General features: G+C 39.9%; 2 protein-coding genes across 2 annotated transcripts; one reads left to right on the top strand and one right to left on the bottom strand.

Annotated features, from left to right (window-relative positions):
• Positions 1-122: 122 nt before the first annotated feature.
• On the top strand, positions 123-4994 carry hp (haptoglobin). The gene is made up of 4 exons (XM_028401981.1): positions 123-275; positions 490-578; positions 1696-1979; positions 2162-4994. The coding sequence occupies exons 1-4, from the start codon at positions 271-273 to the stop codon at positions 2711-2713; spliced, it is 930 nt and encodes a 309-aa protein (XP_028257782.1). The 5' UTR covers positions 123-270; the 3' UTR covers positions 2714-4994.
• A 5351-nt stretch (positions 4995-10345) lies between these two features.
• On the bottom strand, positions 10346-13186 carry sult5a1 (sulfotransferase family 5A, member 1). The gene is made up of 6 exons (XM_028402198.1): positions 12966-13186; positions 12594-12805; positions 11856-11982; positions 11666-11763; positions 11293-11473; positions 10346-11112 (listed from the first exon to the last, which is right to left on the bottom strand). The coding sequence occupies exons 1-6, from the start codon at positions 13102-13104 to the stop codon at positions 10949-10951; spliced, it is 921 nt and encodes a 306-aa protein (XP_028257999.1). The 5' UTR covers positions 13105-13186; the 3' UTR covers positions 10346-10948.
• Between the last annotated feature and the right edge of the window lie 673 nt (positions 13187-13859).

The raw sequence follows: 13859 nt of genomic DNA, 5'->3' as shown, positions 1-13859 counted from the left end.
ACTGTTAGCACACAGTGCCACACACAGTCCAAACATAGAGTAAATAAATGATTCTGAATCCAGACTGCGAAAAGTCTTCCAACAGATGGAAAGAGATTTCACAACCACTCGTTTCAGAATCCGGGAATCTACGTTTATTTATGAAGAGCAAAAACTTCCAGAGCAGAGGCTCTGTCTGTCAGCAGATATAAATACTCCCAGCAGTGAAATGTACAACACACTGAAGAGAGACGATAACCATTGCTGCAGGAAAAGAACATTATCAGCAAAATGCAGTAAGTTCAATCTGTCTTTCTCTGTGAATCTGTAAATCGCAGACTAATTTTAGTACGAAAGGTCTAATTTTTAGTTAGTTTTACAATATAATAATATAATAATAATATTTTTCACAATTATATTCCAAATAATTAAAGGACCTCTTTGTGAAGGAGTGTTATATAGGTGCAGTTTTACTGTATCCTCATGGTTTGACTGTGCTGCTGTTTGAAGGTTGTCTCTGACTGTGGTCCTCCTGGCTGTGTCGGCCTGTCTGTCAGATGTGGCTTGTGCTGAAGAAAGAATGAAAGGCTCCATATCAGGTAACAACACACATGTGCTCACAAACACAGCTTCTTAATTCCACATTTATTTAACAGAGAAAGGATGGCGGGTTTGTTGATGTGCAGTGTCCTAAAAACTAAAAAGAAAATTAAAAAAATTAAAGAGTTACAGTAAAATTAGTCAAAATTATCAAAGAGTTGAAAAATACATCTTAATTGAAATTTGACTGCTATAAAACAGACAAGTTGAAAACTGGACTTGTGTATCCTTAGTGACAGGACCCTTAGTGACATGGCTATTTTTACTGTAACGTTTATAGTACACTTAGAGGTTAAACAGGTTGTTGTGACATTTACAAATGAACATCCTATGGGATGGAACAGGGGGTAATTTACACAATTTACACAAAGGCTTATTGTGAAATCCAGTCAGCCACCTTTTTACTTGAAGCACCACAGGCTCCGGTTCTCCTGTGCTCTTAATACCTCCTCGACAGCTGCTGCAGGGATGTTGATAAATAATCTGTTAATATTTGGTATTTTCAGTAAAAATAAAATCAACATAATGAAATAAGGGAAAACCGAATCCCTTTTCTTCTTTCATGCTCTCTCAAAAATAATTAATCCATTCATTCAACATAATGGCTTGTCAGCCATTATGTTGAATGCACCGACTGAACAAGATTGTGTAAATTATTCTTGGTAAACAACAAAGTGTGCTCAACTACAACAGCATAAATGATCATGAGCAGTTTTTTAAGACTCCTAAATTTAAAATGTTCTGCTGTGACTTTGAAGAGAAGATCAGTCGAAGCAGTGTTAAGCCACACAAAGGCGAGTGGATCAAAAGCACAGCAAGTGGATGGATTCTCCTCATTGCCTTATGATGAATAAATTAGAGGCCTGTGTTTCTGGAGGACACTTTTAGAGCACGCAAGTGTCTCATTCAGATGGCAGAGCTCTCTTCACATCACTGGAGGTGGTGACAATGTGTTTTAATGACTGCTGTGCATATGCTGTTTGACAACAAGGTGTCCAGTTCGTCAGCCAAACTTTAACCATCATGTAGCACAGAAACTCAAAAGAACCGCACACAAACATACTTTTAAATACAAATCAAGAGGTAAATTAATACATACGTCTGTTTATTTTCCAGCCTCCAAGTTAGCATCACTACGTTCCAGGAGAATGGTTGGGGGGACCCTGGCTCCTCATGTCCCTTGGCAGGCTATGGTCTACTTGTCTGACAACATCATCGAAGGAGGCTACGCAGGTGGTGCCCTCATCTCCGACCGCTGGGTGCTGACAGCTGGAAGAAACCTTTTTGTGAGAAAGACCCGTCTGGACACTCGTGGAAAAGATCCCGTCACCCCTAAAGTGTACCTGGGAATCACAGAGAAGGCTGAAGCTGTCGCCTCCAACCAGGTCGCTGTAGAAAAGGTGAGCAAAGGACAAAAATGATTCACATCATTTGTGACAGATTTCAAGTTGTCCATGCTTGATGACAAGATGCTGCATTTAGGCAAAGCTTTGTTAGGGGGACAAAAGTGTTTTAATGTTATTAGTAATATTTTTGTTAGTAAAAATTAAAAACAGATTCAAGACAAATTCCCTTCTTGCAGGTTGTTCTTCATCCAGGCTTCCAGAACCAGTCTGACTGGGACAATGATCTGGCCCTGATCAAGCTGAGGGATCCGGTGGTTATAAGCGACAAAGTGACCCCCATCCTCCTGCCAGAGAGCGGCCAGGGGGTGCCAAACACTGGAGCTCTCGCAGGCTGGGGCTGGGGGCAGCTCCTCACCTTTGCTACATCACTCAAACACCTTGTGCTCCCCCTGGCCAGGCAGCAAAGCTGTAAGGCAGAATATCGTGATGATGTGCTCACACCAGCCGTGGACGACAACATGTTCTGCACAGAGGGCACCAGGTACACAGAGAATGTCTGCTTTGGGGATGCAGGGGGCGCTTTTGCTGTCACAGATCCTGCAACTGGGGACGTTTACGCTGCGGGGATCCTTTCCTATGACAAACCCTGCAGAAACCACAGGTTCGCAGTCTACATGAAAATTTCTGCTTATCTGCCTTGGATCCATAGCGTCATCAGAGGAGATACTGCTCAATCAGCTGCCGTGCGCTCTCAGGCAATGTCTAAGATGTTATCATGGCAGCAGTGAAGCAAAAGACTCTGTTCTTTTGATAGTGACATCACTGTAATGTCTTGAGTCATATTATGTGACTCAATAATAATTAATGAATGGTGTCCTGGATCTTTAATGCAGTGTTCTGTTCTACTGCCAGATATTTCAGCTATATTTTCTTTTTCATTTGCCTAAACATAACCAAACTTTAGCCTTGATGTTATCAATTTAGAAAACATTATTATAAAGACACTGACATGGTGCTGATAGATGTCACATGAAAAGAAACGCAGTCTTTCCGGAGGACCTTTATAAGTAAACTGTGCCCACGCGTGTTTTACATATTAAACTTTGAAAAGAGAACTTAAGAGCTTCAGAGGTTGAGACAACATTTCATCATGCGCAGTCACCAGCGTGTGAAAGCCAAAAGTTAACGGCAGATTAAAAGTGAATGACACAACTCAGGATTTGTGGATTTCAACTGTTGCCTGCAGACATTTTTTTTCTTCCAACAATAGCAGCAGGACTTCAAAGATATTTTTTGTCTGGCAGGTGTGTTCACTCTGCCACAAATCATGAACTGCCTCAACAACAAAATGCCCACAAAAGTGGGATGATGACAGCTGCCTGTCCAGTCAATACAACGTGATAGGCAAGATAAGAAGAAAGAAAAAAAAATCAAAGTGCAAGGGTTGACGGGATTTATTCCTCTGGGGGTTTTGTTGTTTTTTCATAGTGATGTCAGGACAAACAGGCCCAGGTTAATGACACAGAGGCTGATATCTGTCATCTCAGTGAGGGAGTTAATCTGTTAATTGGGGTTTATAGATTCAGAAGCCAGCTTATACAAATGAAATACCTTAAAATGAATGAACCTGATGATTAGGTTCATTAATTCCCCTTAAGGACATTAGATTACAGTCTGTTGCATTTTGTCTTTCACACACCTGCACACAGTTTGGTGTGTTTTATATACTTAATATTTCAGGAAGAAATTTGGCCCATTGTTTATCAGAGAACTACTTCAGATCACCATGTTTCTTGGATGTTTGATAGAAATGGTTCCCTCGGGCTCAGAGCACATTAAGCTGAGCTCCTAAACATTTATTTTCTACGTTCAGCGTCAGTCTGCGGCATAGTTACCTGCATGTTTAGGCTTATCATTGTCCTCCTGCATCATCCAGCTTCTCCTGAGTGTCAGCTGAGTCTGTGGAATACCATGATAATCTTTCTGTATTTTCCCCTAATTACGGCCAACTGTCTGATATTTAAAGAATGACTTCTTTCTCAGTTTGTCATGAAGGTGCTGTAGCTTTTTTTTGCACTTCCTTTTGTCTCTCAGAATCAGACTTTTGGCTGTGTTTAGTCACTAAAGGAGAGTGGGGTTTGTGTAATGTCACTTTTTTTTAGTAACAGTGTACTTATAGGTAAATTATTGTGCAGCCCTTTTAACAATCTTTCCTACCTGCATTTTGTTCTGGCTATGGTGGCGATCAGTCTCCTCCCAGAAGCATAGATACAGTATGTAAACACTTGCCTTTTCATTCTTTTTAAAAATTAAACGGCCTGCTGTCACTTTTTTCTCCGATGGGAACGGGCTGAAATTGTAATGCCCCCCCCCCCTGAGCTTTCTCTTCACAACATGCATAATGCTGTATGTTCTTCCTAAACATGTCGACCCTACAGCCCTTAAAACACGTTCCCTCAGGCACCATGAAGATCATTTACAAAGTGATGTCTTATGTGCATCATGCATTATGATTATGAACCCCCATTGACATAAACGCTGACCTGCTTTAATGACTTTGTTAGACTTCTGTCTGGACTTCTTTTCTTAGCATACTGCTGTGTTACTTAATAAACAACCACTTTTAGAAAAAAGGTGCTTAATCTCCTAATCTATTGTTTGTTTGTCATAATAGATTAATGTTTACATATGGATTGTTCGACCTCTCTTTACCTTTTTAAACTGTCAAGTAGATTATATTATAAGGATTAAAAAATGATCATTCCTGGTGAGAAATCATCTGTTGTATAAGGGTAAAGGAATGTGAGGTGCACATTAAACTAGTGGGGGGAAAAGACTTTCCAGGGTGCAGACAGATGGCTATTACATGCTTTAGTCATCACGTTCACTTTGTTTCAGCTGAAGGCTCACGGGGGATGTTTTTACCGCCTTTGCAGCAGTCTCACATGCTGCCGCTGTGTGACAGGGACAGTTTTGAGGCGAAGCTTCTCTGCAGGTGCTTGGTTAACTGTATCCAGAGTCATTTTTATGTTTTGACCTTTTTTTAGCTTAAATAAAAATTGAGCTGTTGACGGGAGTAAGAAGTACTTTTTTTAGTAGATCTGCAGCAGGGTGCAGGAGGTTCTCCTCTATGGCCTCTAAAATATTAATATCCCTGTCAAAGACCATTACTCTCTACCAGTCTCAGAGTGTACTCTCACTCTCTGGCTCCATCACTCCTCAGAACACTGTCTGAGGTCACAACAGTCTCTTATTGCAGTTTAAAGAAGAATTACCATGACACATCACATGTGAACAGTGATGTGTGTGTGTGTGTTTAGCTATGTTTATCAGTCATAAACTGTGGTGATTTTTTTATTGCACTAAATCTACGGAAGCATTTGACCACACTTTATTTGGAAGCACAGTCAGCAACCTGTCCATCTGGCACTTTATCGAATATTCATTATCCAAATTATTTAGTAAAAATGTCCTGCTGCTGAACATGAGACAAGCTCGGAGCTTTTCAGCATCACATCTGTGGTGTCATAGAAGATGGCACCAAATGAAGGTTGGCCTGTCTGAGCTGTAACAGGTAGTGGTGTTTTTTAAATCGAATGTGAAGAAGCATTGTGTGGCATTAGTTTTTCTTTCTATATAGAATACGATGTGATGATTATGTAAAGTTGATTGTGTCTCACAGTGTCTCAAGTAAATGTACAGGCCACCTATAGATTCAATCATGGGACATAAAAATGGACCTCTGAGGCAGAAATGATACAAATCAATGATTTTTCAGATTGCTGTTAGAAGCAGGTTGTGTACTCAGCTGCTCAGTCCTCATGTGTAACTGGGAAACTGGAGCTTTTTGAGCTTCATCTCCCACCCTTGTATTTACTGTACTGTACTGTACTAACACACACACACACATACACGCACGATAATAACAATACAACAGATATGGTGAACTGTGTCCCCCAAAGAACCATTTTCCACTGACTCCTTTTATTATTATTATTAGTCATAGATAGGCCTGCATCCATAATAGATAATGTGTGCTTGCTTGGTCATGAATACTTCCCTTCAAATATTAAACAGATATCAGCAGGAAATAAAAGAATCAAATGACAAAACAGTCATAGGCTTTAAATATTCTGTGTGTGTGTGTGTGTGTCGGGCCCTCCGTGTCTTTTTTTTAATCAAAATTCTTTAAGGTTGTTGAAGAGATACAGCACTTATATTTGTTCCTTTATTTTCCTCACAGGAGCAAAGTGTCACATTCTTCAGGTCATATTGGTTGTGGAGATGAGTTTACATGAAGTTCTTGTGTGTGTGTGTGTGTCAGTGGAAAGCCTTTGAAGGCTGGCTTGAACAAATAGCCAAGAAAAAGAAAACCCTTTCTGAATGAGTTGTTGCTTAGCATCAGCTATCATATATCTGTTTAACCTGTGAATTAGCCTGATAGACTGAATGGACATTTTATTAGCACTTGGTGATTCAGCCCTTATTCAATGGTGAAATAGGAAATACAAAGAAATAAGCTGTCAAGGTCTTCAGAATAAGAATTAAGTGTGTGAGTGAGTGACTTATTGCACCAATGGGGTGGGCAAACATGCAATAATGTAATAAATAGTGATAACATGATAGTAATATGTATTAAATATAATAAATATTGTGGACAGTCTGCAGGATGATGAGGTGTTGCCCCCTTTGGGAGGTGTGTGTAGAGAGTTTCTCGCTCAGTTGTCATCTTCATCAGCACTATTTTGCTTTGTAGCCACATTCTGTTTGAGTAACAAGTGAGTGACTGCATCTTCTGAATCATTGTCATAGGCAATGAGCGAGCGTAAGTACAGAAATAATTTAATAAGGGGCTGTCTTGTTTACACAAAATATGTACATCAATACTTGATTGTAGAACACTGCAGTGCTTTTGACACTCCTACTCATGTGCCCTCCACCTCAGCTTCCTGCAACATTCCTGCTCTATCCACAGGTTCTCATAAAAAGATTTCTCAGTGGACATAATTTATACGTTGATTCATAGCAAATTTTTATTTTTGACACACAGAATGTTACAGTTAGAATAAGGTGAAGGAATAAAGGAGACATTTAATGGATTCAAGGTTATGTGCCCCCTGAAAAATACAACAAAAATGTCTCAGATGTCACAAAGACATTTATTTTCACAAATGATTGAAGCTCAAGGTCCTCTTTGTGCGTCTGTCAGTCATCTGTGTTTTTCTGCAGTCCCTTTCCAAATGTGGAGAAGATTTCCTTTCATATTTGTGACTCTAAATGTTTAAAGTGGAGAGAAAGTAAAATACTTTATACAGCTGTTGGGCGCCTGCTCAGGTTCAGACACAATAGGGAAGGATGATGGATCTGACATACACTAAATGCCATGCAAATGCCACGACTGTCACACCTTTTCCTGTTCAGACACCACCGCCTGCCACGACTCCTCTCAGATATCCTGTTCTCATTACCAGTCTCTTATTAAGGAGGACAAACACTTGCTAATACTCAGTAGAGCTGAGTCACGACTCAGCTTGTAACTTCCCCCAGTCCTAATAATACAAAACACACCCACTGCGAAGAAGTCAGTAGATATGTCTGTGCTATTGTGGTCTTTGTAGTGGTGTAAATGACTGTAATAATGTGACGTCTACAGTGCACAGAGTCTTCTTCTGTAGTGTCTGCTTATGGGTGGTTATATTACCGGTCATGTTAACAGCAAGTCAGAAAAGGTCAACGTGCTTTCAGCAGGAGCTTTGTGAAGACACACTCCTCGTCCTCCTCCTCTTCCTCCTCCTCCTCCTCTTCCTCCTCCTCCTCCACCTCCTTTTCCTCCACCTCCTCTTCCTCCACCTCCTCTTTCAACCATACAATAAATAGACTGATGCATCTTGGGATTTTATCATTCTGTCAACAACATAATCCTTACAAATGTACACCACATGATGTAAGATAAATAAATGACACCTCAATTTTAACGATTTCAGCATCAAGCTTATGTGAAGATGTTTAATGACTCCAACAGTCTCGGTCTCATTTAGCCACTATGCAATCACCTTTTTTAAGGCACATAATAGCTTAAAAAAGCACTGCAAGAGGTTTTAGGGATGCACTTTGTCTGAATAGAAAGTAAACATCTCTTGAACAGATTCCTGCTGCTCTCTATATCAGCTGTGAAACCCAAGAGTGTCTCTCTTTTTTATATCTCTGTGTATCTTAAGACATTTTTCAGCATATGTTGTAGTTATCTTAAAGTAGTATTCCAGTGATTAATAATCAAATCAAAGTTAGTGGCAGATTTAAAGTTTTAAATAGTGAACTGTGTTTTCAGCAGTTTCTCTTTTATTCTCCTGCATCTCTGAACTGACCCTCATATGTAGATGAAGATTCTCAGTCATCCAGGTCATTTTCATTCAAAGGGTTGAAGTGAGCCACCTGGACTTGTGAAGTTTCCGCTGAACTAATGAAGCTGCTCGGAGGAGCAGCAAACCGGTATAAAGTTTACTATATTTAGATTGTATCATGTTAATCTATTCGATATCAATATTCAATGTCATTAAATAACAGCTGTGTGGGATATTGAAGGCCTATTTTTATCGTACAGCACAAATAATGCACTATTAAAGTCTGTGGTTTGATTTGAATCGTAGTGATGTGAAGCAATTAACAGCAGCACCAGCTTTACCCTTCAACCTCCTTCCCATCAGCAGTCTGAGAGGCCGGAGAAGTGTGAAGAGGCTTCTCACATGATTGAAATGTGTGAGCATGAGTGCACAAAAACTCAAAAGCTACAATCATAAGTGCGTGCGTGTGTGTCGCCATGCATGGACATTATTAGCAGCACATTGAGGCCCTTGTCAACTTGATTGCTCAGGACACATTTAAAAAAAAAACCTTAAACAAAGAAAGCAGAAGGTGACTGAAGGTGAAAGAAAAGAAAGAGGCAAAGTCTTCCAGCTAAGTCTACAGCCAGGAATGACGATTGTTTCATGAGGCAGCCTTTCATACATTCAAAAAGCAAGAGACAAGCATCTTCAGGACAGCATGAGCTCGAGTCTGAATGGTGCTTCTATTCAATTAGGCTGAATGACATCACTATCAAATGCACACACACGTACAAGCTGGTACAGAAACACACACAGAAACACAACCATAAAATCTAAGATAAGCTCAGTGGCCATACATGAGGTACTCTCTCTCTCTCTGTGTGTGTGTGTGATGTGTTTGTATGACAAACACACTTACTGAGAAAGTAAATACTCAGAGCAGAGCTGCAGTTAAATGAGCTCCCAGGGACAAAATGTTATGGTAGGTTTTATAACTGTGATCATAAAAAGAGATAATGAGTTCTTGCTTTACGTAAATACAGTATTTCAAATAGACAAGAATCCATTTCCCTATAATGTTACATAATCTAGACAGCACCGTCATGAAGTCACAGTGTAAAGTATGGGTTAAAATCGACTTTCTAACCAACAAACTGTTCATCTGTTTGATTTATAGACGAACACTTCTTCACATGTTGGACTGAGGCCAGACTGGATGCTACATCAAGTCAATATTAATCACATCCTCGCCAAAAAAACCCATATTTGATCAATAATACAACCATCAGATACAACACATGGTTACATGTATGCTAACAGAACATGCAATGCAGCAGACTTTAACTCAGGAGTCTGAGGTTCAAGTACCCCAGACACTGCAAGCTCTTTTGTTTTCACATATGGTTACATTTGAACACACATAGATGCGAATGGAGAACATCCATTTTCAAGGACTGAAACACCAACCTCATGTTACGTGTTCCTGCCAAGGACGAGCTGAAATTGAATAAACTTCTATGGTAGTTTAAGCATCAGCTCATGTCCCTGACTCCCACCAGGGGTCAGGGTTCATGCAGTCAAAACCACATTGCTCTGTACACTACTGTGTGTTGACTAAAAACACACACATCTGAAAGGTTTATGTCAAAACACTCTGAAGCGTGAAGGCTGCTGGGATCCAACACCCCTCCATCCCCTCCATAGAGAGTGACAGGACAGACAAGGACAGCTGAGGCCTCTGGATGAAGAGCTTTATAGTAAAACCTTTGACCAGCCGTCTCCTTCTGCTCATTGTCCCCAAGCTTACATAACTATCAATTTCCTCCCTTCTATTGAATATGGCCTGATTAAGGGGCACACATGGTCAAACATAAAAGGATTGAGCTGATATTTATTATACTAAAACAATGGAAGCATCATTGTAAGTGTTTCATGATCAAAAGCTTTAATGAGCCAAGACAATAATGTTAACACATTAAAGGGTATTAAAGCTTTGACTGAAACCTGAACACATGTTCTCTCTTTGTTGCTCATATCCTACATATTCTCTTAGTTTTCAAGGTTTTCTTATTTTTGCTCTTACTCCAGGTGGTCCAGTGCATTCTGAGTGCAGGAAAGACATGTTTTAAATGATAAGAACACAGAAACACATAATACAATCTAATCCAGATTAGTTGATGTTTTAGAGGAAGTTCTTTATTGATTATTGAATTTGTGGTTGAAAAGTATCAAATATTTCACACCAGCCATATATATATATATATATATTTAGACTTTTGAGGAATATGCTTGTTTGCTTCTGAAGGGACTGACCCGGAAGTAAAATTATATTTTCTTTCGCAAAATCTCGCAAAAGTTTCTCGGGATTGTTTTTGTTTTTGTCATGTCCCTTCCGGTGCTCCGTCCTCTGCTGACACGGCTGCTGTGGCTATGTTCCTGACCTAAAGTTAGCTGTTTGCACACGGCACGACACCTGCTCCCCTTCACGGTGCTTAGTGGACGTCACGTTATGCTAATTACAAACAATTGGCCAGGTGCGGCCCATTCACGTCAACACACCTGGATAAGAGCTGCAGCTTTGGACGGTAAGAAGGTTTGATGCATCCGGAGCTGATTCTTATATTTTCCATTATTTCTAGAACATATAAGGGACATGTAAGAAGACTAATGTTATTGCATGAGGCCCATGTTTGTTTACTTTCACACTTTTGTTTTCTGCTGGGGGATTTCTTCTTTAGTCTCCTCTTCCTCCTGCTTCTCCCACACAAACTCCAAAGTGCAGCCCTGCATCTTGGAGGTGAAGATGCTTTCGAAGTATTGATTCTGCTCCTCAGTGAACGTGTGTTTCCAGTCTCCAACCTCACCTGTAAAGAAGTGAGGCAGGGGTCTAAATAAGTTAACAGGAAATATAAGTATTTTTAACCCAAATAATACTAAATGATGATGATAAATTAATATTTTTATTTCCATGATTTATCATTAGTCTGATTTTCACAGTTGTGAACCTCTGTAATATTTTTGTTATCACTGGGAGTAGAACCAACCTTTTCTCATGAAGGAGCCCTTACTGTGATCCATTATGTCCTCTGAAACCAGGGTGTAGTTAATCATTTTGTTGTCTCTCATGCTGCTGAAGCTGCAGTGTTTCACACAGTTGATGACCTCGTCCTCCACCAGGGGGCACTGCAGGAAAGAGCTCATCCTCTTTATGGAGCCAGGCAGGTCCTGACAGCAGAAAGAGGACAGCACTGAAAATTACCTAGACAAAATGCACAGATCAGGCAGCAGAGCTTCACCAAAAGGACTACTTTAGATTAGGAGCAAGCTAACTAAACACTCACTGTGCTGGTAGCTGTTGGCTTAGTTGTGTGTTTAAAACATTAGTGTGTCAAAAATGATGAATAAATTATTCTTTACCAATGACATCTCCTCGTAGGTGATGTGAAGCAGATTGTCAATAGCTGCAGTGGGACTGGTCCAGCCTTTAATGTGGTCAAACCAGGAACCAAAGTGCACTGAAACGAGCAAGAGTGACAAAATACTGTACATTTGTTCAGGTTAAAAGGTCATTTTTTAAAAAAAAAAAAAAGTTGTCTTGTAAACTCACAAGTCCCCTCAAGGAAGCCTTTTAAAAACTCTGCAAATGTGTCAACCTTTGGGAGGAAGTTGGCCATTTTGTGGAAGTGGTAATAGGAAACCACAACATCTTTAGGGTTCCTACTCACATAGATGACCTGTGAAAAAAACGGAAGTGCTATCAGCAACTTTGAACTGCTAACCTTTATCATTTGTAACACAATGACTTTCCAGCTGGCTGCTGACATTGTTACTTTTCATTTTAAAACCACAATCAAGCATATGTCCAAAAAGTACAGGCTTGTCTTCATTATAAGTTGTCCAGCCCCACCTGCTGGTGGCAGTAAAAAACTGGCTGTATTATCACACTTGACTTGAAGTGGTAAAATGGTACAGCCATGTGCATTTTGTTACTGAATAGACAGACCGTGGTTCCTGTGATTTGAGTTTTGGCTCTAGATTTTAAGCATTTCTTTAACAATCCTTTGATATATTGTACAGCACAAATGTAAATATCTGCTTTTTAAAAAAGAAAAGAAGACAAGAATTCATAATTATATATTTAGAATATATAAGTGTTCACCAGCATCACCCGGCTGGACAAACAGTGAACTACAAAAAACAACAGTAAAATTCAGCTAGCTTCATTAAGTAAATATAAATTATAGCTTCCTAAGAACAGAACTGGATGTGCAGATGCAGCTATCACATCACTTAAAATGACCATTTGCGGTTCAAAGTTTCACACTGATGGGGTGTAAAATCCAACCTTGGCTTTGGTGCCTTGGAGGGCGGGGCCCAGCAGGTGATGAGGCAGATGGGTAGTGATGAGTCTGGGTGTGGTGGATGAGGCCTCCAGCACCGCAGTAAAGTAGTATTGCTCCAGCCAGGGAGCTCTGGTCCAGTTTGGGACAGTCTGGGACAAGTGTGAGTCCCCTCTGTTGGATATGAGAGTCACAATTTCCTGAATCCATGTGGTGCCTGTAAAGAGGAAAGAAAAGCAGAGCTATGTTCAATTCATGACAGATGTCTCACTTTGTAGTGTTCATCTACCTACTAGAGACATGCGTCTTTAGCCAGACTTCACCGTGTCTGTGCCAGTTTGTTCATGTATCCTGTTGAGTTTGTCGTCTCTTCTTACCTGACTTTGGGTAAGACACAATGAGAATATCTGTGTCCTGAAACTGAAATTTAAGAGCATGTTCCAAGGATTCCTGTGTGTGCAGATGCCCAGGAAACGAAATCCCATGAAACACCTCTGTGACATCCAGCCTGGCCATATCCAGTCTTGAAATATGTTGCTGTAGTGTTTGATAATAAGCTAGTTCTAGAGCGTCCAGTGTCTTTTTGTATCCCTGCCTGCAGATGCCTGCTGTCTCTACTCTGTCCTTAAGAAAGTTCACAGCCGGGGCGTTTCATAGGCCAGAAAGAGGAAATGCAAATTGAAATGTTAAAACGGTGTGGGTGTTTCTAGATATACTTTGCTTGGCAAATATGACACACACTATCAAAGCCTAAGCTGTCCAAACCAGATACTTAGTTGTTACTTGTAACTGGTTAACATGAGTGTTAATGTCTGTGTGTCAAGGTGTCATCTGCTAAAGAACTGGAAAAGCATAGCTTTGAAGATAAAGGTGTAAAAATATTATATTAAAGAGGCAACCTCACTACACCATCTGTGTTTCAGTATGGTTACGATAATTTTAGCTTTGAGCATTATTGTGTTCCAAGGAGGGAGACATTTTGATGATTTGTTGTTGTTTTCTCTTTTTGAGCCAGAACACCCACATTTTTTCTTAAATGTGAATATTTTCTCATCTTCTCTCATAATATAATACAATAAGAAAAGTTTAAATACTCAAATTAAGTCTACATTTTTACATTTTTGGCACAGAGTCTAAAAAAAACAATTAAAATGTCAGTATGGCCTGAACAAAGTACAAGTATGCTATAGGGATATATACACACATACATTAGCGCTCACATACTGAGGAACCAGAGATGATGTTTGAAGTGTGACCTCTCTCCTGGTTCT

Source organism: Parambassis ranga, chromosome 3 (genome assembly GCF_900634625.1).
Source record: "Parambassis ranga chromosome 3, fParRan2.1, whole genome shotgun sequence".
In the NCBI taxonomy this organism is placed as follows: Eukaryota; Metazoa; Chordata; class Actinopteri; family Ambassidae; genus Parambassis; species Parambassis ranga.
Note: the sequence above shows the minus strand (reverse complement) of the source record. Positions and strands in the feature narration are given on the sequence as shown.

Coding starts and splice junctions, on each gene's coding strand:
- hp (XM_028401981.1), top strand. Junction 579..1,695: donor AATGAAAGGCTCCATATCAG/GTAACAACACAC, acceptor TTTATTTTCCAG/CCTCCAAGTTAGCATCACTA. Junction 1,980..2,161: donor ACCAGGTCGCTGTAGAAAAG/GTGAGCAAAGGA, acceptor CCCTTCTTGCAG/GTTGTTCTTCATCCAGGCTT.
- sult5a1 (XM_028402198.1), bottom strand. CDS start 13,104: ATGGCCAGGCTGGATGTCACAGAGGTGTTTCATGGGATTTCGTTTCCT. Junction 12,806..12,965: donor TGTGTCTTACCCAAAGTCAG/GTAAGAAGAGAC, acceptor TCCTCTTTACAG/GCACCACATGGATTCAGGAA. Junction 11,764..11,855: donor AGGCTTCCTTGAGGGGACTT/GTGAGTTTACAA, acceptor TGCTCGTTTCAG/TGCACTTTGGTTCCTGGTTT.